We start from the raw sequence: 23,577 nt of genomic DNA, 5'->3' as shown, positions 1-23,577 counted from the left end.
AAAGTATTCATGTCTCACATCAAGGAGAAAGTAAGCAACTGCGTAGACCCATGTAACAGTACTTTACGGCAGTGAGATAATATATTTTTGTACAAGAGAGTGAGACGACGTCAAAGAGCCATAGTTGAAACGATACTATTTTTATGTCATGCAAATCGTCACTATCGTAACCACAACAACAACATTCTACAACAACCCAGGAGTAAAAGCGATATAGACTTGCAAGGAGGATGGTCAGAAACCACTGCTTACTCTCAGATGATGGTGAAGACAACTATTTGGTTCCTCCGAGAAGCCAGGCAGACACAATATTTTGGGACGGGACCAACATATTTACACGATCCATGCACTCATTGACGGAGAGAGGTATCCATCATCTTTGCGTTTCTGCCAGACTAATATCAGATCATATACGAAAGACAGTTCTATATTCAAGTAGCTACAGGCAACACATGCCACTAAACCCAGATGGCATCTTCCTAGATTTTGGATCCACAGTACGAAACGTAGCCGAGACATTATTCCTTAATGTCAACATCAAGAGTTGCCTATTCCACCATTGTCAACGAGTTGGGAAGAGAGTGTATATACTTGACAGACGCCTACACCAATGACCATGATTATTAGCAACATGCCAGACGTGCCTATGCACTACCCTTAGTAACACATGACCAAGTTGAAGGTGGTATTCTGGGTATTCTGACTATTCTATGGAAATAGTTTTATGCCCCAGACGACTACAGAACTATTGTTCTTAAAGTCACTCACTTCAGTGATTTCATCAAACCACCTAGATGGATTGCACCACAAACTGACCATCCAACTGCACAGAGCTCACTCAAACCTATATGTGATAATCAATAAACTGTTATGAACTCAAGCTGCAAAAGAAGTACAACTCATGCAGTATGCTGCATGGAAAAAAAGTAAGATTCGCAAAGTCAAATATCGCAACATTAACGCCAGAATAGCTCCATTCAAGCAGAAATTACATCAGGGTGATATTGATATTTACCAGTACACAGACGCTGTTTCACATTTCCTGAACTAAAATCAAAGATCTAGTAATATGTGTGTCATGAGCTTGGTAAATGAACTGTTTAATGTATTTTAGTGGAAATATTTTTTGAATGAGATTTGTATGTGTAGTTCTTTTGTGTCTTTTTATATTATTTATGTGTTTGTCTAACGTAAAGTGCTTTTTATGTTAACATAAATGTTCTATAAGAGAAAATGTTGTGAAGTATTAAAAAAATTCTTTCTATCTTCGAACAGAATTGCAACAAATATCTACACCAATCAAAGGTGCTCTACCCATCACTGTGTAAACACCAAATAATAGTAAATATAAGTATAACATGCATCTAAAAAGTGACCACAAATGCCAAATCAAAAGCCTGATTAGAGCTGAAAATCAAAAATATTTTCAGAAAATAAAAGAAATAATTCAAAGTAACAAAAGAAATAATTTAAAGTAACAAAAGAAATAATGAAAAAATGGCAAAAATGTATATTTTTGAACCTTTAAAATAATCTCAATTACCATGATACCGGATTAAAAGTTCAGTTTTTATTAGTAAGTATGAGAAATATGCGACTTACGGAGACAAGAACTTAAACATTGATCATACCTTAATAGCCTGATATTTTTTGTTAAAATATGGCTTTTTTTGTTATTGTTGTTTTTGTTCACACACTGTAACAGGACGCATGATACTTTATCAATGATATATTATTAATTTAAGAGGTGTAAATATATTTCGGAAAATGCGCCTTTCTCGTGATGTGACAGTTACGTCAAGAAGAAATTCAGTCCATAGCGAGGAATGAATAATTATATTGATCCCATATTTAATTTACATTTCTATCTAAACAAGTGTTTTACCATTGACTGTAGTATGTTAAGGTATTTAATAATATTGAATTGAAAGATTGTTTAATACCTGATAAGTTAAAATCAAGGGTCAATTTTTTGTACGAAATTCTTTGTTCATTCTCATAATATTAGACTATCTGCAATAAGTTTGTAAAAATATATCACAAAGAATAAATACAAATTGTTCTAAGTTTATAGATTAAATAAGAAAAGACTGATTACAACTCAACTAAAGTCACTGCTTTAGTGCATTCACCTGCCTTGTTAAAGAAATAATTCTAATTTGCAACATTCAATCCATAATCTACATTAGAGTAAACATGTTACTGCGGGGTTTTACCCAAATATCCAAATAAACATTTCAGCAAAACCCTTCACTCTTATGAGGCTGACATACATAAAAGAAAGAATATCGTTTGGCTAGATCATTCAATTTCAGTTTCCGCTATATAGATGACGTTTTATCTTTAAACAATCCTAATTTCGGGGATTTGATACATCGCATCTACCCAAAAGAACTTGAGATAAAGGATACTATAGACTCGAAGTCAGCCTCATATCTTGACCTACACTTAGAAATCGATGGTAAAACTATTGACATGGGGATAAAAAATGCGCCAAAATAGTGGGTTATAAAAGACAGGATATCATGAAATGGACGACTCCGATTTCCTCCAGAAAAAAACCTCCAAAAATGTGAAATTGATTTGTAGAACATTAAAATGATCAGGCGTTAATTTCCTTTTCTTTGTATGTCTGTTGTAGTAAATCTTTGTTTTGTTTAATCCAACGAATCGCGTATTATGAATGTTATCATATATAAAAATGTAATAACAGCTGTTGTAGGATTTTGCTCATATAATGCAAAAGTAGTATAATAACAATAATAAAACAAAACCACATGACTATATAAAACAAAAAGCCTCAAAATAGAATATTAAAAATGAGACATTAAATATATATGATTATCAATTACACAAACTGTGTATGTTGGCACGATTTTTTAATAGACTCGAAAGCAATACCATTGTTGATGATAATTCTTCATTCGTGATGCATGTTGGCGTTTGGAATGACATGAGTGTTCTAACTAGTTGTTATATTGACACTTTTGATTATTTCAAAACGACACAGAAATGTTCTGTCATTAACAAGCTATGCTCCCCACATCGATCTAATGACAACCCAAATTCTTTTTTTCCATGTGTACTTATATAAAACCTCCATCTACAGTGTTTAGAGACTGCAAAGACCAGTATAATGAAGTACTATTTAATAACTTAAGCCGCCATTTTGTTGATATTGAAAATCTTCGTATAATTAGTTGCTTTAGAAAATGACAAAATAATATAAAAAAAATCATTTAGTGACGAAATGTGATGGGATTCAAAATAAACTAATGACAAGGATACCACTACGTTGGATTCTGAAATAAATACTTCGGAAACACAAAGATCTGAACTTAATTCTAGAAATAATCAGAAACATTTTACTCTAGACAGTTTAGCTTCCGTACAGCAAGCAGAGTTCCAACATTTTCATGCATCAAAGACTAACACAATAACATATAGTTCAAAACACACCATTTATGAAACTCAAATTGAAGAAAATTTCAACATTTCTTTACAAAACTGTTCAGTTATCTCCACGCAAAAGTTAAGGATGTACCCAGCAATCCAAACCACGAATTTTCATTTCAACTCAACATTAGTCCATGAATGTGATAAAACGTTTCTTTTATTTCAACCCCCGTGCAGGTCCGGGTGTCAAAAGAATAGGCCTGCAGCAGCACTAAGCTTGTCGTTAAAGGCGACTAAATAGTGCTAAGATTCCTAGCCGGGGGCTAGGCGCTCTGCCCACAGAGCAACTGGGATGTGTGCCCCAGGTGGTGGAATGGGGTACCCCTGGCGTGTTACATGCTGGGGTTGTCAGGCTATAATACGGAAAACCTGACCGCAAACCATAGTGGTGCACCGTGTTGGGAAAGATGCCACGTTCCTCGCACGTTAAAGAACCCTGCTGTGGTATTCGATAGGAGTAGGAACCTTTGCGCTCCGCTACAGGAAGCTAAATTGCCCGACCTTACCCATCCCTCCCTTTTGCTAGTGGCAATTTTTGTCGACCCCACTGTCCTTGTGTCCCATCCCGTTTTTCATTTCATCATCATTTCATGTTCATTTTATCAACCGTTTCATGTTCATCGTCTGAATATAGCTGAAATATTGCTGCTCGGACGTTAAACCCCAACAATCAATCAATCAATTTATTTCAACAACTGAACCTGTGGATATCCCTATACAACTTGTCACTTATACTCTTACATACGATATATGTAGTCAATATGACAACTTTTGTAAGAGTACGATGACTACTGTCTTGGATACAAACAGGAGTTCTGACTTTAAATTCAGTTGTATAAGAAATGCCAACTACACAATGTTTGGAGTGCAGTCAATATCGATCTGTCCCAAAAGCTTCTCAAATGAAAGTATTATTTTCAAATGCTTATATGAGCATATGTGGGATGCAGGAGAAACAGTGTTAGACTACACAAATAACTCAATAGTTTACAGGAAAATATTGCACCTTATATCATGGGGTATCCGCATGAAGGTTGTTTACATAGCCATCCGTAGATCTGCAGATTATATAAATAACATAGCTAATACATCTAATGAAAATCTTAAGGACTATCTGTTCGAGACATGCCCTTTCAGAATTCTGATTCCTGAGGAAGCTAATGTCAGAAATTGAATGGTCGGACATATAAAAAATGACGATTTCTTATGTAGTCTTTACACTAACCCCGTATTTAATCCAAAAGAAAGGAAACTATTACAGAAATTACTTTTGTATGAATGCGCAAGACCCTCAAGGCTGTCCTTATCGGGCAATGCGTTGCATGATCTCAAACTTCGATAGAAGAAACAACTACAAGCTTACAAAATTATTCATACTGTTTTCGTTTAAAGAGACAAATGCAATAACATCAAAGTCTAAATGTGTGGAATGGAATGAAAAGGTAAAGTATAATAGGAATGTGATTTTTTGTTACATTTAACATAGAATGCATTGCAGTTTCTGGAATAGAGATTGAAATATTTCTAATATAACAAACGAATAGAAATATGTACCGAAGAATGGAGTTATTACTCGTTTTGTAAAATAGAAGTACAACTCTTGTTTTGTAGAATATTTTTATGATTTTCGTTTTTTTACGATAGAGATATAAATAATTTTTAATGCATTATTACTAACAAAAGAACATGCACCTCTTTGATCAAAATCATGCAGGTCGTCCTTCCGACAAATATTTTATGAGTTTACTTCATTCACTATATTCAAGACTAACAAAAAAAATATTTAAAAAGTGAAAACAAATGTGTTTATTGTAATTATTGAGACGTGTCTCATTTACAATCGTTGTCTTCTCAAACATCTTTCCGATCATTGTTCAACCCGTGCGGGTCCGGGTGCTAAGATTAGGCAAGACTGTTTGTGTAACTTAGGTGGTTGAATTGGGGATACCTCAGCGCAAACCACAATGGTGCAACATTCCTCGCACGTTAAAGAACCCATCTGTTGTATTCGACAGGAGAAGTAATCTTCGCTTCGCCGAGCAGGACGCTAAATTGTTCGTACCTACCCAATGTTGCCTCTATGAGATAAAGTACTTATATCAACACACATGTTCCTGACTAACTAAACACCTCCCTAATCATCAATGTCAACCCAATTAGCCATCATTTCAGGATATCATTTTCAGTATCACTGATCCACCACTTATGATACTACAACTTGAATATGCTATTTAATCACCAACGGTATATTGACACTGCAATGGAAGTGGAAGATTTGGTGCACTGTAATGCCTATCTTTAGTGGAGTCAGAGTTGATCATTTACTTTTGCTACTTTGTATGTATTATTTTGGTTATTTTATGTTTTGTGTGTCTGTTTTCCATGTCTGGTCTTTGTCACTGGATTAAATTCTTTTGACTTTCGCTATAACCTTGATTCTCTTGATTTCTTTTTAATCCACCATTTTGCTTGGATTGCCTCTACAAAGTCAGGGGCATTACGGTACCAGCTCCTCCGGTGATGTAAAATCTATTTTGTCAGATCTATTTTGGACTTAACTTGATAGTGGATCGGATAAGTTTTGTAATTTCTTATCTATACGCATACATCTTCATGCAGTGTGTTATGTATATGTTAAAATCGTTTTAAATCCATTGTGAGCTCTAAATTACCCCTTATTTCAGTACACTGTGAATTTAAGATTATACGAAATATTTTCTTAAGTGATAGAAAAATCAACGGTATCAAGATCCTAGCGTAAATCTAAAGAGAATAATCCAACGCCGAAGATCAAAATAATACGTTCAAATCGACATAAGTAAATGAGCAACCCGGACTCCACTTATAACTTGGAGCATGGACCAAATGCACCGGTAGGTAAAGCGTGCTCTGCTTTTCTAGAAACACCTGCTCATAAAAAGTCAAGTCCGAGGTAGACGAAATCGGTTTTCATAACACAGATGAATACAAAGTAACGATCCATGAGTTTGTGATGACAACCATAAAACTTCTTTAATGATAACTTAAATCTTGAAGCAACATAACCATGTTGCAGAGGCCTAATTGAAAGAAGTCTAGCTCGGTACAAAAATTTCGCATGGTTACGACAAGGTCTGGCAATAACGTATAACCTGTGATATAAAAAATACACACGCAGGTGTTGAGGGGATATTGCTACAAATGAAATGAAAGTTGACAATATGGAATGAAGTCATCGCGTTTGTCGTATAGTTTGGTCAATAGTTTCTTTACCGGCGATCTCTAAGTGAAGGTCAAGATATGAGACTGATTGAAGTATGTAGAATTCTTCATATTTATTTCTTTGTAGGTAGATGCGATGTATCAAATCCCTGAAACTTGGATTGGTAAATAATACGCTATCCATATACGGAAACCAAGATTAAGGATCTGGCTAAACGATATTTCTTCCGTTGGACCAGTCAGCTATGAAGTCAACCTCATAAGACTAAGGGAATAGGTCAGTGAGTACTTCATTATTCTCCTGGGTATGAAATCAATAATGTTTGTTTCCCGACTAGATTCCCAGGAAACCTGGTATTCTCTGTAGGACCAGTACTTGGTTTGATGGTCTCATATCTTGACCTTCATTGGAATGAATGAACTGTTTCAAGATAAGAGGTCTTCTAATGCAAAGCTAAATTAGTTTTTGAAAGCTGTATCTCAGAAGGCCAAAACTTTTAAATAGAACTAATCATTGCCTTTTCTTATGTTGTATTATACACTTTGTCTCAACTCTAAAATTAATAATTAAACTTGATTTAAAATAAGCTTCTGTCTCTATGATGGCCATACGAAATTCACTAACCTAATCCTAGATTCCAAACCCGCTTTGCCTCGCACTCACTAGTCATCAGTATTTTTTAAAGAGAACTCATATGTGCTTACTTTTAAAACAACAATATCTGGCGTTCCACACTGCATATTTTTTCTTTCAATCGTTCAGAAATATAAATGAGTATCTGATGTAAATTCGTGTATATAATGCTTTTGTTTTTTTTTAAATACAATATACATGGGAGCTCTGGGTGGCAAAGAATACACAACGTAGATCGAAATGTGCTAATCTTATAGCTAAATGTGGGGTTGTTGAAGAAAAACAAAGCATTTCAGTCATTCAATATGTTTAAAGATAAACTTTCGCATAAAACGCTATAAGAGAAAAGCTCCAGTTTAGTTTGGCTAGAAATGTTAAACAAGCCTACTGTATATATGGTCTATGACACTTATAGAACAATCATACTGTACATCAAACCTTTATGATACTTATTCTTAGTCATAAGAATAAATTTCATTATCAGATTACATAACAATATTTTTCTGCTGCATTTCTTTCCTGTCGTTACTTTGGATATGGTATGAAAGTGGAGACATGAAAAGTTATTAAATTTGATCTACATTGTTTATAGTTGCAATTTGATTAAGTGTCGAAATTAATGGTCTCCGTACTAACAATATTCAATTTTAAATTCTGTTAACCATTTTACTTTTACAATTTGGGGAACAAATTCAAAACTAGTCAAATCATACTGTTTATATTTCTGCTTAGTAAACAGAAAAGGACACATAAATATTTATAATTTTTACCTGTATGGAACTTTCAGTTCTATAGAAACGTCGACAAAAGAAATTATTTCTACACTAATCCGTCAGTGACAGTGGAATTTAAGTGTTCTAACTGAAACGTGTCTGAATGTTGGATTGCTCAAAGGTTTCATAAGAATAACTCGTTTTTCAAAAAAGACGTCTGAATAATCGTCTGTCAGAAAAAGTGGGAGTCAAAATATTGAGGTACAATAATTTCCTATTTTCATGTACACTGAGCCTGAATGTTCCAAATAAGAAGGAACGCAAATTATACTTTTTTTGTTAAATAATTTTGTTATGCATTTTAGCTTATGTATATGTTAAGTACAAGTTGTAATTGTGTACATGTTATAACATGTATGGCCCAAAAATAAGTTACAACATGTACAAATTATGCTTGTACATGTTAAATTTGTGGTACGTATCCAATACACAAAGAATATTTCAATAACAAAATATTTGTCTGGCATATTTTTTTTAAACTATAACCTATAGACCTTCCGAAAGTTGTGGTTCGCCGTTCTTAGGTGACATCTTGTACACGTCTGATACACCTAATATTCTGAAAACGGCAGTTAACGTCAAATACAGGTAACTATATCAAAGCACACAAGTAATGTAACACTCCAAAACCAAAACAATAGTGTGGTCAATCGGTTAAAAATATCAATTGAATATTCTTTATTATAGGTGGTAATTGGTTTTTCTATATCCTATGCCATAGCTTATCACAGTTAATCATAACGTTTAAAGTATTATTTTTAGGGTCACCTATATCTGAAGATCAACCGATATCAGTTACTTGCGCTCTTTTATATAAATAATCGTTTCATATTCACTCCAGTGATCAACATTTCCACTCCAAATTGTCTACGAAATAGCAATATATATATATATATATATATATATATATATATATATATATATATATATATATATATATCTCAAAAATCATAAAAACTCTTCCGGTAAATGATCTATATCTTAAAATTTTATGTTTAAAAACAGTGCCAATATGTTACTTTAAAGAGTAATCAAGGGAACCAAGGTTATAGTGGTAATCAAAAGAATGTATTCCAGGGACAAAGGCCAGAAATGGAAAACAGACGCTTTAACACAACAAAGAACACAAAGTAACTAACGTCATACATACAAAGTAACAACAGGAAATGAGCAACTCAGACTCCACTAAAAACTGGAAGCATGGACCAGGTGCGCTGGTTGGGTAAGCGTACTCTGCTTTTTTAGAAACACCCGCCGAGTTGCTCATAAAAAGTCAAGTCCGGGGTAGACAAACGAGGAATGGAAAACTTTAACCCGTGAATAAATCAGTTTTCATGCTGCAGATGGATACACCATATCGATCCACGAGTTCATGATGATGACCATAAAATTTCCGTAGTGATGACTTCAATCTTGTAGCAACATAACCCTGTTTCAGAAGCCTATTTTTTAGAGTTCTAGCGTGATACAAAAAGTCTGCATAGTTTTATTAATGTCTGTCCCATTTTAGTAGAAAGACCTTGTATTTCTCCTACCATAAAAATCACTTTAAACGCTATATGTAGACAAAGCCCTCAACTGAAATGTGTTCATTAACAGACTGCAGTACTGTTTGAAAATAGTTTGAAGCTATTTGAGGTTTGCGCGATTTAAAATGAGACGAGGTCGGTTGTTATCGTTTAATGCCTTTAGCTGGATATGCCGCATAAAATGCCAAATTGTTTTATTAATTCAATTTTAAAGATGTAAGGTTTTCTATTTCTTTATTTTTTTGGTATTGTGTTTCATGGCACATCAAAATAAACTAAACGTAGGGATCCCGTACATCAATATTGTGCTGGTGCTCATAAACATAGATACCTTTGAAGTAGTCTAATGCATCATGTTTTTCACTACGCAGTAATCAAAGGGCCATGCAAAATGTGATCCATCGAAATATGAAAGGGGTTCCTATGATCGAATAATGTGATGTTTATCTAGTTTATCATAATTTGTTTCAAACAGCTTGACTGGAAAAACTAGTTAAAATTGTGATACAGGAACAATACTTTGGAAAAAAACATTACCTTGTTAAGGCCTACCGAGTAAAGTATGACATACTCTTCTATACTTTGTTCTAAAAGGGCTTAAATGTTTGACATATTCTCCATTTATAATGCACTAATCATAAAATTTTGTGTTAGATCAAAAGCTTGTTTATGATTTATTCTAAGTAATAACGGACATTCGGTCAAAGATATACAGTGATCATCATATTCATATATTTGTCATCTACAGTCGCAAATTATAGGCGCAATCACCAATACATGAATGACTGATACGATAAAGTTAAAATGAATTAAAAATATAATAAAATAGTAATAATAATAATAATAAAATAGACAATTTCAATTATACGCAATAAAAGTAGTATTGTCATTTTAACTTAGTAACAAAACACTATTCTAATTATTTATAAGTTATAACATGCAAATGTAAAATCGATTCTAGGTTTCAGTAAAACGTTTATTTTGGATATAATACAGCTTTATAATGTACACAGAGGCATGCATACATATCACTTAATATAAATGTAACTATTCTTTGATATCATACATATTGTGAAAGTAATTATGTGTATATCTGTTTCATGTTAAGTCGTAAGCATTTGTTTTAAAAAATGAGTTTAATTATTGTAAAACTGAGTGGAGTGTTGATGACAATTTTCATTTCATGCTGTTTAATTGTGATGTATAAAGGTTATTAGAAATAAAAAGAATCGTTCATAGAGAACTATAGTATCAAATTTTCAATATTTTATTTCTCTTTGAATGTGATGTATAAAGGTTAGTAGAAATAAAAAAAAATCGTCCCTAGAGAACTATAGTATCAAATTTTCAATATTTTATTTCTCTTTGAATTATCAAACGCTCTGAAATAGTTTGTCTTTATAGCTTAATGTCACTGCGGGATTAAAGCAATACATGACAATGTCTTTGCTGAGAACGTGTCTCATTATCACCATAATACAAGGGATACAGGCGACACAAGGTCAGTGATAATTCATTTTTAATAACAAATGTGGGTTTAGACTTGAGATAGATCATACATATTACACAAAGCGTCTTTCAGTGATCTTGCAACTTTACAAACAATATTTTAATGACTACATAGTGTTTGGTATAGCTGAAAACTTCAAGCTATTGAAATAGAGACCAAATTGTTAATATTATCCAAAATTAAAAATAAAACCTATTCATGCATTCCAGGCGTGTGTATGTTGATGTATTGATCAGATATTTATCGTAAACAACTTAATTTCTGACCTTAAATTACATTTTATATAAGCTGAAAAAAAACATGAAATTGTTAGAACAATTTCAACTTTAAACTTCAAACAATAGAAAAAAGGTAGATCCTTTCACCAACTATTCACTGAGTTTTGAAAATCTTGAAAAAAGTCTTATTTGATCAGGTATACACTTGGCCAGTTTTCATTATGTTATATGCCCACCAACAGAATTGATAGATAACCAATTGTATAACATTGCATGTGGAAAGCAGTATTCTGAAAAAGAAAAAGGATACCACAGTTCATTTTATCAGAATCAAATAGGCTTATCTTATGTAAAAGTATGAGTTTGCCCGTTGTATCTATTAAGTACGTGAGCTTAACTTCTAAAAGCATTTTAATGTTGACATGAAATGAATACACATATGCAATATACATGTATACGAATATGTATATGTACTGTACATATAGTTTAATAAATGCATTAAAATTCTTTACATATATTGAAAGGCATATGCCAGACACATGAGTCACATTATACATGTATGTTTTGCAAAACTAAGGCCTAATGGAACACTGTATAGATACATTTACATCTACTAAATAATACAGATTTTTACATGTATTTAAAATTTCGTAGAGCGTACATCAAATCACTTAATTGCCATTTTATCAAACAAATATGAATGAATCCTAATTTAAAATCACTTTTACCAATTTTACATTAATCAAGTTATATAAAATCTAGCAATCCAAACTACAAGCAATTTCACGGGGAACTCCTTACATAAAATAACACACGTTGTGCATTAAATTATATTAAGTTATCCTGAAATAAAAGACTTTATACACATTTTACATTTGATTTAATTAAGTATTCCCTATCTAAATTTACACCATACACATTTTATATGCAATTTCATCATTTGATACTTGTATAAAATCGCTCAAAACACATTCTGCCTAAAATATATCATATTATCCTTATATAAAATTATTCCATACTTATTCTACATGCAGTTTAACAAGGTAATCCTGATATACAATAACCTTATACACATTCTTCATTCAATCTTACATAAAGTCACTCCATATACATTTTATATGCAATTTCATTATTTTATCTTTGTATAAAAATTACTCAACACACAATCTTCATTCAATTTTGTCATGTTATCCTTATATCAAATCACTTAATACACATTTTACATGCAATTGTATTATTTTATCCTGATTTCAATCACTCAGTACACATTCTACATTCAATATTATCATGTAATCCTCACATAAAATCACTCAATAGTCATTGTACGTGCAATTTTATGAGGTTATTTTTATATAAAATCACCCCATACACATTCTTCATTCAACTTTATCATGTAATCCTCATGTCAAATCACTCAATTCAGATTCTGCTTTCAATTCTATCATCTAGTCCTTATATAAAATCACATAATTCACATTTTATATGCAATTTTATAAGGTAATCTTTTTTTATAAAATCACTCCATACACACTCTTCATTCGATTGTATCGTGACAACATTCCGTAAGATCACTCCATATACATTATTCATATACTTTTATCATTTTATCGTTATCAATTTTATTGTGTAATCCTTTAAAAGAATCACTATAGAGACATTTTCTGTTTATTGCAGGTAGGGAGTTCAACAAACATGTTCAATATTTAATGAAATATAACAAAGTAAACCTAGGGGACATATTGTAACCTTAACCTCATTTTGCTGACATTTGCACTTAACTTGCATATAATTATGTAACCCTTAAGTTTTATGGGACTCAGGGTAAATAGGTAAATGTTGACCGAACATACAATGCAACGTATAGTTTTCATTGGCTTTGTGTCTAGAGCTAACCAAATACAATGTATTCAAGTCCCTCAATTAAATGTACTTATCAGGTCAACGGGAGGGATCATCAATTCAATTCTCAAAATCTGTGATTTTTCAATGAAAACCTATGATTTTCCCCTTAAAACCCTTTAAAGTTTTTTTCCAAAAAAGAAGTAATTCAGGATACTAAAAGTAAAAGCAACATGCAAAAAAGATTAATAAAATGTGTCTATATATTGCCTTTTGTGATTATTGAGACTACGATGAAGAAAATGACTGGAAAATGTCAATTTTTGTTGCAATGTGAACACATTATTTGCCGTTTATTTTTCTTAAAAGCACGGTGACATATACGTTTTATAATATTTTGCATTTTTCTAATCGTTAATCCTAATGGATTAAAATTTGAGAGTTTGAAGGAATTCTGTAATTTAGTTGTAATATTTTTTTACCATATTTGGTAGGGAATGAACGAATTTCCCTAGCATTATTCTTTGTTAATTTTGGGTGAAATATGTGGAAAGTGACCTATATTTATGGGGGGAATAGCCAGCTTAGATGGTCGGTAACCCCCTAATGTTTTTCAATCTATAAAATTAACGGTTTCAAAGTACAAAGTTTGACAAAAATCTGTAATTTCAAATTTATACCCTCGAGCCTTCGTAAGATATAAACTTTAAGCAAACGTTAAACTAAATTAGAACACCTACATTTGTCGTAGCTGATAACGGTTTAGTGTCATTGATTGTAGTCAAATGTCAAATTACACACGTATGAAGGTATTTCATATGGAACAGAACGTGTCTTGTTTCCCTTTAAGTAGTGATATAAATGTTACTTACTTGCCGTGGTTTCGTGGTGTGTGAGTTTTACGTTTGGTTTAATATAACAAACACATATTTAACGATTTCCTCAAAAAAAGATGGTCATTCCAAACACATCTGCATGCCAATCGTATATATAACAAGAAATGAACGATTATCTTTTAACCCCGATATACTGTGAAAGTTATACATTTTCAGGTCTTTACGTTTTTTATTTTCCACTTTACGCAATTCCACCATACATTTCTAATGTCAGCGAGTCCTCTTTTTTCTCGTGTTGGCACAGCACAAGGGAAAGTCTTTTTTTTTTTTTTAAGTAGCAATATAGGTAGGAATTGACCAGTTTGCCATGCGCAAGTAAATGTCTATCTACATTTCAAAGAGTAATCAAGGGAACTAAGGTAATAGCGGTAAACAAAAGAATGCAATCCAGAGACAAAGACCAGACACAATTTGCAATAATTATTTTATAGTTATTTTTAAAATTCATCCAAAATCAATGTAAGGCAATCTTTTCCAACAGGAATAAAACAGACATATAACTTAATGTTGGTAAAAGAAGACTCTGGAGTTAACATTGAGAACTATTGGGAGAGTGACGCTTACAACGATCCTAATGGGAACAAGTCCTTACTTCCGCTGCAAAGTATCATACCCGATGGAAACTTTAGATGCGCATCGATTGAAGATCTTGAATTTCCAGATGAGGTTTGTTTTTCCGTCTTTATTTTCCACCAATCTGTATATACAAAAACCTCAGTACTTTAATGAACAAATGTCAATTGAACTACAGTGTAGTGAACGCTATAAGATAAGCACCAATACCAGTATCCACACTCAAAATCATACTTGATTTATGTTGCTTATCTGATATAAATACAGAATATTACATGTCTGAATCGGTATCGCAAGCGGTATATATCAATCCGACACTTCTACATCATCCCACGGGCTGGTGGCCCATAGGGTGTTATAGGAGTTTCGGGTTGATACCACATGTGAAACAGATTTTGACATGTCATGTTCATTGCATCATATATTTTATATTATACTTCAAGTGTGTTCTTTGTAGGGGTGTGGTATAAGTCTAGGGTGTGGTATAGGTCTAGGGGTGTGATATAGGTCTAGGGTGTGATATAGGTCTAGGGGTGTGATATAGGTCTAGGGGTATGATATAGGTCTAGGTGTGGTATATGTCTAGGGGTGTGATATAGGTCTAGGGGTGTGATATAGGTCAAGGGTGTGGTATAGGTCTAGGGGTGTGATATAGGTCTAGGGGTGTGATATAGGTCTAGGGTGTGGTATAGGTCTAGGGGTGTGATATAGGACAATAGTGTCGACAAATTCTGATTGCCACTAGAAAAAGGGAGGGATGGGTAAGGTCGGGCAATTTAACCTCCTGTGGCGGAGCGCAAAGGTTCCTACTCCTATCGAATACCACAGCAGGGTTCTTTAAAGTGCAAGGAACGTGACATTTTTCCCAACACGGTGCACCACTATGGTTTGCGGTCAGGTATTATAGCCCGACAACCCCAGCATGTAACATAAATTCATCAATTTATATATTATACCAAAACTGTGCAGACTTTTTATACCGAGGTACATTATTCACTTCCTACAGACGTCTGAAAAAGGGTTGTGTTGCTACAAAGTTGAAAATATCAATACAGCAGTTTATGGTCGTCATCATGAACACTTGGATTGATATGGTGTACCTATCTGCATCATGAGTACTGATTTGTTCGTTGTGTCATACTATTCTTTACTCCTCTTCCGTTTGCCAAGGGCATGACATTTAATTAGCAACTGAGCGGGTGTTTTCAGAACAGCACAGGACGGTGCTTCTAGTTTTAGTAGAGTCCCAGTTTCTGGTTTACTTTTGTTTCTTTGCATGTGTTGTTCTGGGTTATCTCATTTTCTTTGTTGTGCGTGTCTTTTTTGTCCGTTTAGACTTTATTCTGGAACTATATTCCTTTGATTTCCGCTGGTCTGGTTCCAGTGAACACTCTTTAAAACGAAAAAAAAAAAAACAATAATTCTAAATAATATGGTTATATGATTTCAGGCAACTCGGATATCAATTAATAGTAACTACCCTATCCACGCCTAAACTTGCATGGTTTGCTGTATCAGACAGACACTTTCAGAGCAGCGAGTCTAAAAGACCGTATTTCCTGATACCAAGCAATACTTCAGTTCCATTTTCCTTTCTCTCATCAGGTAATTATCAAAAGCATTCTGTACATTGACACAAGGGCATCCTAGTTTGCCCACTTTGAGTTTATGATTTAACTAAACATTGCGGTCATCCCATAACTTGTAACAATTATACATTGTTTCTAAAATGTAGTTTTATCTTTACCTGTATTTTAATGGTAAAATCTGGTTTATATTTTTATTGATTCAGATTAAGGTTATTATAGTCTCACAATATGCAAACATACATATCTAAATTCTACATAGGGCAAACTAATTAATTATAGGAAATATGCATTGTTTTTACCCCCCCCCCCCCAGAAAAAAAAAAACTTTCTTATAAAGTGTAAGATGCATTTTTACGGTCTTGAGTAGTCGTGTGACTTTAACAAAAGGCAATATGTCTAATTACCACACTACAAATCTTCCAAATAGTTAGAGTAAAGAAAGGCTTTCGAACCCACGTGGGGTCTTGAAGTAGGCCAGAGCGTCAATACAGTAGCCGAGACGTAGTAGGACATACTCTGACTGAGTTCATTGGTCAGGTATCCCAAAGGCTGTGCTCCGCTACCTCCAACCACTTACAGAAATTTACTGACAGAATAACCGATCAGAGACTGTCATAGATCCGCAAGGATAGTCAAAACTGAAAAAAACTTGATCACTTCCATGAGTTCACTTTTAATTGCGGTCGTAGTCTATTTATACTCTACCAATATTTTATGTGCCGTCAAAAGGAAACTATTTTTGATAAATTAAAGTTTCTTAGGATGCATATTACAATTTCGATCTTCCATTTACTAGGTCGCAATCGGAACCATATAATTTCCATGCTTACGTAAAGGTACGAAATTTTACAACGTGAGGATTTTCTTTAACTGCAGTGGGACCATCTCCTTAGTTTGCCATTAACTTTTCGCACTTAAAAACCAAATGTTTCCCAAGAAGCCTTCTAGAAAAAAACCCCAAAAAAACAGACACATTATTTGGTAATATCAGATGACATTTCAAATGTACTTATTGACATACTGAGCTAAATTGTGAACTTAGTATGTGTTTATTTAATCTTTTATTGCGATGGAAAAGAAATGTTGAAATGGTATATTATTGTATGATAACATCTACTCCTGAAAAGAAATTGAGAAGAATATTTTCTTTAGATATAATGCTTAACAATACACACACTTTATATCATTTCCTAGGATAAATGATTATCTAAAACTGCTTTCTCTTTTAGAAGAAATAAAAATCGCAAGGGAACATCTCTTTCACCAAGTTGAGCATTTTATGGTAAGATTCAAACATTTATTTTTTGTAGTATAATATATACGTTATTTGTGTTCTTGAAGTCCCTGTATATAATGGTCTGATTTCCCTGTTTTCCCATTATTTTGCATACAATATTGTAGATTGTTATTGACAAATCATCGAGTGCATCATATTTTTTTTGGAAAAAGGTGGGAAGAAATGAAAATTAACATAATATTACAATTTATTCTTGTGTTACTGTTAATTTGGAATGCTACATTTATGGACATTTTTAACGAATTAAATGTATTATGCAAATAGACTTCTGGAACAGGGTTATATTGCTACAAGATTGAAGTCATCACTACAGAAGTTTTATGGTCGTTATCATGAACTCGTGGATCGTTATGGTGTATCCATCAGCACCATGAAAACTGACTTATTCAACTGGTCATAGTTTTCCTTCCCTCGTTAGTCTACCCCGGACTTGACTTTTATGAGCAACTCGGCGGGTATTTCTAGAAAAGCAGAGGACGCTTACCCTACCGGTGCACCTGGTCCATAATCCCAGGTTTTAGTGGAGTCCGAGTTGCTCATTTACTTTTGTTACTTTGTATGTATGATTTTAGTTACTTTATGTTCTTTGTTGTGTATGTCTGTTTTCCTTGTCTGGTCTTTGTCCCTGGATTACATTCTTTTGATTACCGCTATAACTTTTGTTTGTTTGTTTGTTGGGGTTTAACGTCCGAGCAGCAATATTTCAGCTATATTCAGACGATGAACATGAAATTGATAATAAAATGAACATGAAACGATGATGAAATGAAAAAGGGATGGGACACAAGGACAATAGGGTCGACAAATTTTGAGTGCCACTGGAAATAGGGAGAGGTGGGTAGGGTCGGGCAATTTAGCCTCCTGTGGCGGAGCCCTATGGTTCCTACTCCGGCAGAATACCACAGTAGGGTTCTTTAATGTGCGAGGAACGTGGCATCCTTCCCAACACGGTGCACCACTATGGTTGGCGGTCAGGCCTTCTGTACTATAGCCTGACACCCCAGCATGTAACACGCCAGAGGTACCCCATTCCACCATCTGGGGCACACATCCCAGTTGCCCTGTGGGCAGAGCGCCCTAGCCCCCGGCTAGGGTTCTGAGCACAATTTATTCGCCTTTTACGACAAGCTTAGCGCTGCTGCAGGCCTATTCTTTTAACACCCGGACCTGCACGGGGTACCGCTATAACCTTGGTTCCCTTGATTACTCTTGCATTCTTTCGCTACAAAAAATCCTTGTATTATTTTTCACGTTTCGTAATCTCTAAAAAGTTTTATCTGAATATGTAAATTATTTTATCTATGGCTCACAAATATATCGATGAGAATCGTCCACTATGGTTAATCTAACAATTGACCATGACGTTGAAAGATATGGTGTTAAGCAAGTATTGTGTCTATCATAAGAAGGAAGTTGATTAAAAGGTTTGATAGCCTCATATAAATTCAAATTCCAATTAATTAAAAAATACATATGAAAAATCGAGGTGTGCTGAAATTTTGTTTCATATGTACTTTAATGTAGGCTTTAATTCATTTTTTTCAATCCAGCTTATTATTATACAATGATATATCGATGAAATAAGGAAACAAATTTTTGCTGTAATTTATGAAACTATAAAAATATACTGACATATTATCCAATAGGAATAATGAGTCATTGTCATCTCCGCTATAGATCACATCAAGATGCATCATGTCTCCGTATATACGTTTTGGCCTTCCACACAAATCGTGGACTTTAGCACATTCGAGCTAATGTCTACTCTTCACTACACTGTATTTCCAAACAGTTATTAGTACTCAGATTTCTGAGCCTACGTCATCATAATACTGATTTATGGTCATCATTTTGGATATTGTTTTCTACTCTTTAAACCTGTTTGTGTTAAGTGTAATTACATTTGCCTACCATCCACCATCATAAAAACGTCACTAACAAATATTCACCGTTCTTCAAAGACAAATTCATACAAATCATGTCATCTGCTTATACCTCACATATAACATTAAAATGCTCAACTTTAAAAGAGTATTATGGGACGTCGAAGATAATAGCCTTGACTGTTACTGAAAAAACCATACGTCAAAACGGGAAATTTAGACGTTATAGAAAATGAATATCTCCGACAGTTTCTTGATGTAGGTCTCAACATACCGTGAACTATGCTCCATAACGTTGAGCTACAATTTTAAAACTGTCAAATTGGGTAAAAGTGATGAGGACTTTAATTTTGAAACGTATGAACCTTTTAGGTAAGCCAATCAGTGTCAATGCTTCATCAGTTTACAAAGATCCCAATATTTCGAAAATATTGTATATTATACGTGACAAATATGTTGTCGTAGCAACAAACAATGCTTTAATCTTATTATCAGAGGTAGACGTAGACACTAATAGTAATTATAAGACATATACTGCTTTGGTATGCAGAGATCAATGGTAGAGGAAAACTAAACTACTGGGCAAACGCTCGTATCGTATTGTCAACTCCTTTCAGCATCTGCGTATGGAGTTTTCGTAACACAACTCACACATTGTCAGAGCTTCCCGTAACTACGCGGACCTTTTGTGCCGTGCTCGACTTCTTACAATTAGACTTCTGCACACGGTTATGTTGCTACAAGATTGACGTTATCATTACAGAGGTTTTAAGGTGGTCATCATGACTTTGTAGATCGTTATGGTGTATCCATCTGCACCACAAGAACCAGACTGTTCAACATGTCAGAGTTTCACTTTCCTGTTTCATCTACCCCGGACTTGACCTTTTACAAACCGTTCATTGGACACTCTAAAAACTAGAAGATCCTTACACTCCCTGTGCAACTGGTCCATGCTCGCAGTTTTTGGTGGTGTCCAACTTGCTTTTTTGGCATATCATTTGGCTATGTTGCTGTTGAGTGTGTTTTACCCTTTCTAGGTATCATCCTTGGTTAATATTATTTTGATTTCTGCTCGAACCAATCTTTGTTTCCCAAAAATATGACTAATATGATAATATTTCTAAAAAAAATAAATGTTTCTCATTATATTTAAATTCACGTATTTCTAAATTTAAATAACTGCGTATTTTAGCCATTTTTGCATACCCTAATTTGTAACATAGCGTTCTGCTCAATTAACGTTTATTTTATTAGTGTTTGCATGATTTTTTTTGAAGTCTGAAAATTGCAATTTGACTTAAAACAGGCCAGTAATTTAGAGTTATGAAACCCTTTAGTGGAACACTTAACCTGTGTATACAATCATTTTCTGTATATTACACAGACGTTATCAACCGAACGCCAAGCAATGAACAATTAAACTTCTACGGGTCACCACACGGTCTTCATTGATGGGCTTAACCCATGCCACAAAAATCTGTAAAAACGCAGTGAATTAAATATAGTGAAACTATTAAAAAGGACGAAAATCGATTTAATATAAAGAAAAAATACACAAAACAAATGGCAGTGACCATAGGAAAAAACAACAACCACGGGACTACAGGTTCCAGTCTTGGGATAGGCGCATAAAGTATATTTCGGGGTAAAATATGTTCAACCTTCCCCAAACCTAGAGGGGTACTAGTGGAAGGAATACAATAATACAACTGTTGCACTTTGATAGGTACTGAATGCACAAATCATGTGAAAGTACTTTTATTCTTGGGTATCAATTCTTGTGATTTGGAGAATTACAGTGGGTAGGTTCTTCAATTTGTGGATTTGAAAACTTCATCATATAAATGTATGTGGACTTTCGTTGGGAACTAAATTTTGTAGTTGACGGAACCTATGAAAACCACGAAAATTAGTACCCAATGAGTAATTATGTTTTCATAGTGAGACAAAAATCTGTGTCTACCTCGGAAGAGTACTCGCCTTTTATGTAAGCTAGTTTTTATGTGATAATAATTCTTTTTTTACTCAAACAATAGTATAAACAACAGGATCTAGTGAAAATTTATCATAAACTGTCAAAATTAAAACAAGGTCTAAGGGAATATAACAAAATAAAAATCAATGACTTTCACATGGTACATTAACATAATAGTTGTCTTGAAGTTTTTGAAATGATACAAACCAAGAATTGAAATGATTTATTGCTTTATTGATTATTGGGGAGAAATCGCCCGAGCAGCAATATTTCATCTATATTCTGGCGCTGAATATAAACAGATAATACAATGAACATGAAATGATGATGAAATGAAAAAAATGATGAGACACAAGAATAATGGGGTCGACAAATTTTGGTTGCCACAAGAAAAAGGGAGGATGGGAAGGGTCGGGCAATTTAGCCTCCTCTGGCGGATCGCAAATGATCCTACTCCTATCAAATACCACAGCAGGATTATTTAACACGCGAGAAACGTAGCATCTTTCACAACACTATGGTTTGTGGTCAGGTTTTCCGTATTGTAGCTTGACAACCCCAGCAAGTAACACGCCATGGGTACCTCATTTCACCACCTGGGGGACACAACCCAGTTGCTCTATGGGCAGGGCGGCGCCCTAGCCCCCGACTATTTAGTCGCCTTTTGCGACAAGCTTAGCACTGCTGCGGCCCCATTCGTTTGACACCCGCACCTGCTCGGGGTAAAGTTGAAGACCAAAATTTCTATCATGCTGTGTCCTAACTATTTCTTGTTATGTCCTTTCCGTATTTGTAATATTAATAACAATATTAAATTCAAATTTACACGACAAGGTTTAGAAGGTAAATTGGAAGGAGATAGATGGCTTGAGATAAAAATCGGTTAGGTCGCTGAGAAAACTTTCCTTTACAATATGGCCTCCTATATTGTTATGTCTATTTTTTTTTTAAAGTTTCTGTTTTTCTCTTTCAAATATATTATGCATAAGTTGGGCTGTATATACACAAGTACTGGTATATCTTCTTAAAATACTGTACAAATTGTTACATTTTGTAAGCACATACAAATCGAAGCGTGTTCTGGCCTTGTTATTTTAAAAGATAATTATTTCAGACACCAAGGTTCTTAAAAATTATTTCTGGTTTTCTTATTTTAAACATGCTCACTTTTTTGAAATTATGTATCAATTTTGAACAATCAATGATCATACCAGGTCTATCGAATATGGTGTCTTTTGTATTTGTATTTGGTTAACATGCGAGAAACGTAGCATCTTTTCCAACACGGAGCACCATTATTTGTATTTGTATTTGGTTTTTGTTTTATTTAACACAAAGAAGCATTTGAAATGCTGTACTATTATATTATAGTATAAGTAGTATAAAAGCAATGAAAATTCAAACTCTCTTTACATCTGTATGTACCAGATCTTTCTTTTTTTGTTTTTTACAGATTGATTTAGAAGAGATGTATGGACCAGAACCGATAATCATCAATCATATCAGGGTTGAGGAGTTTCTACTGTTACCAAATATGACATTAGAATACAGTACGGATTCCTGCTCCGAAGAGAATAAAACTATATATAAGGACCCATTATTTAACATTGCAAAGGTATATCAAAAACATTTTTGTTATTTTTCTGTCTCTAATATTCCTAGTTTTAATTTATTCGTTAGAGGTTGAACATGCTTAGAAACGAGTGTGTCATTCATACGCTTAGATTTCAATTTAAAGGTAAATATTGATTTATAATCGGTTATTTAATTCAGACTTTCATCTATTTGCCTTTAATTCCTTTTAAAAGTAATATAGTCCATATTTAACAATTTGTTTGAAACAAATAATATAATCTCAACTTTTGTCTATGTATATAATATTATCAAAAGGCATTTATCACAATAAACATATTAACGACATATTCTGCTATTTAAATCTACCAATAACACATGTATCTTTGATATTATGACAATATACTCGGAAATATATTTTCTTTCAAATAATGTTATCAAAATCAGTGGTCACGGCCAATTCACAGGTTTAAGACGTTGTTTTTAATCTACCAAATAGAAAGTTTGGCCTATTTATTTTCCTGGGCATTGTTAAAGAAAAATGCAGGTAGGTAAGGGCTCGAAGTAAACGAATTCTTTTATACATATGATAGAAGGTTGCGGGTTCGTCAGATTAAGAATATGAAACA

The 23,577-nt window shown here is 33.7% G+C and overlaps 1 protein-coding gene across 1 annotated transcript; it reads left to right on the top strand.

Annotated features, from left to right (window-relative positions):
* The first annotated feature begins 14,542 nt into the window (after positions 1 to 14,542).
* On the top strand, positions 14,543 to 23,186 carry LOC148609481 (uncharacterized). Its single transcript, XM_088541963.1, has 4 exons — positions 14,543 to 14,722; positions 16,080 to 16,234; positions 17,448 to 17,500; positions 22,830 to 23,186. Exons 1-4 carry the CDS (start codon positions 14,631 to 14,633, stop codon positions 23,061 to 23,063), a joined length of 534 nt encoding a protein of 177 aa, XP_088398089.1. The 5' UTR covers positions 14,543 to 14,630; the 3' UTR covers positions 23,064 to 23,186.
* Positions 23,187 to 23,577: the final 391 nt, after the last annotated feature.

The sequence above is a fragment of the Perna viridis genome, chromosome 8 (genome assembly GCF_037379345.1).
Source record: "Perna viridis isolate PV_CMFRI_1.1 ecotype Kerala chromosome 8, ASM3737934v1, whole genome shotgun sequence".
NCBI lineage: Eukaryota > Metazoa > Mollusca > Bivalvia > Mytilida > Mytilidae > Perna > Perna viridis.
This window is presented reverse-complemented; position numbering and strand designations above follow the sequence as displayed.

Coding starts and splice junctions, on each gene's coding strand:
- LOC148609481 (XM_088541963.1), top strand. CDS start 14,631: ATGGGAACAAGTCCTTACTTCCGCTGCAAAGTATCATACCCGATGGAA. Junction 14,723..16,079: donor ATCTTGAATTTCCAGATGAG/GTTTGTTTTTCC, acceptor ATATGATTTCAG/GCAACTCGGATATCAATTAA. Junction 17,501..22,829: donor ACCAAGTTGAGCATTTTATG/GTAAGATTCAAA, acceptor TGTTTTTTACAG/ATTGATTTAGAAGAGATGTA.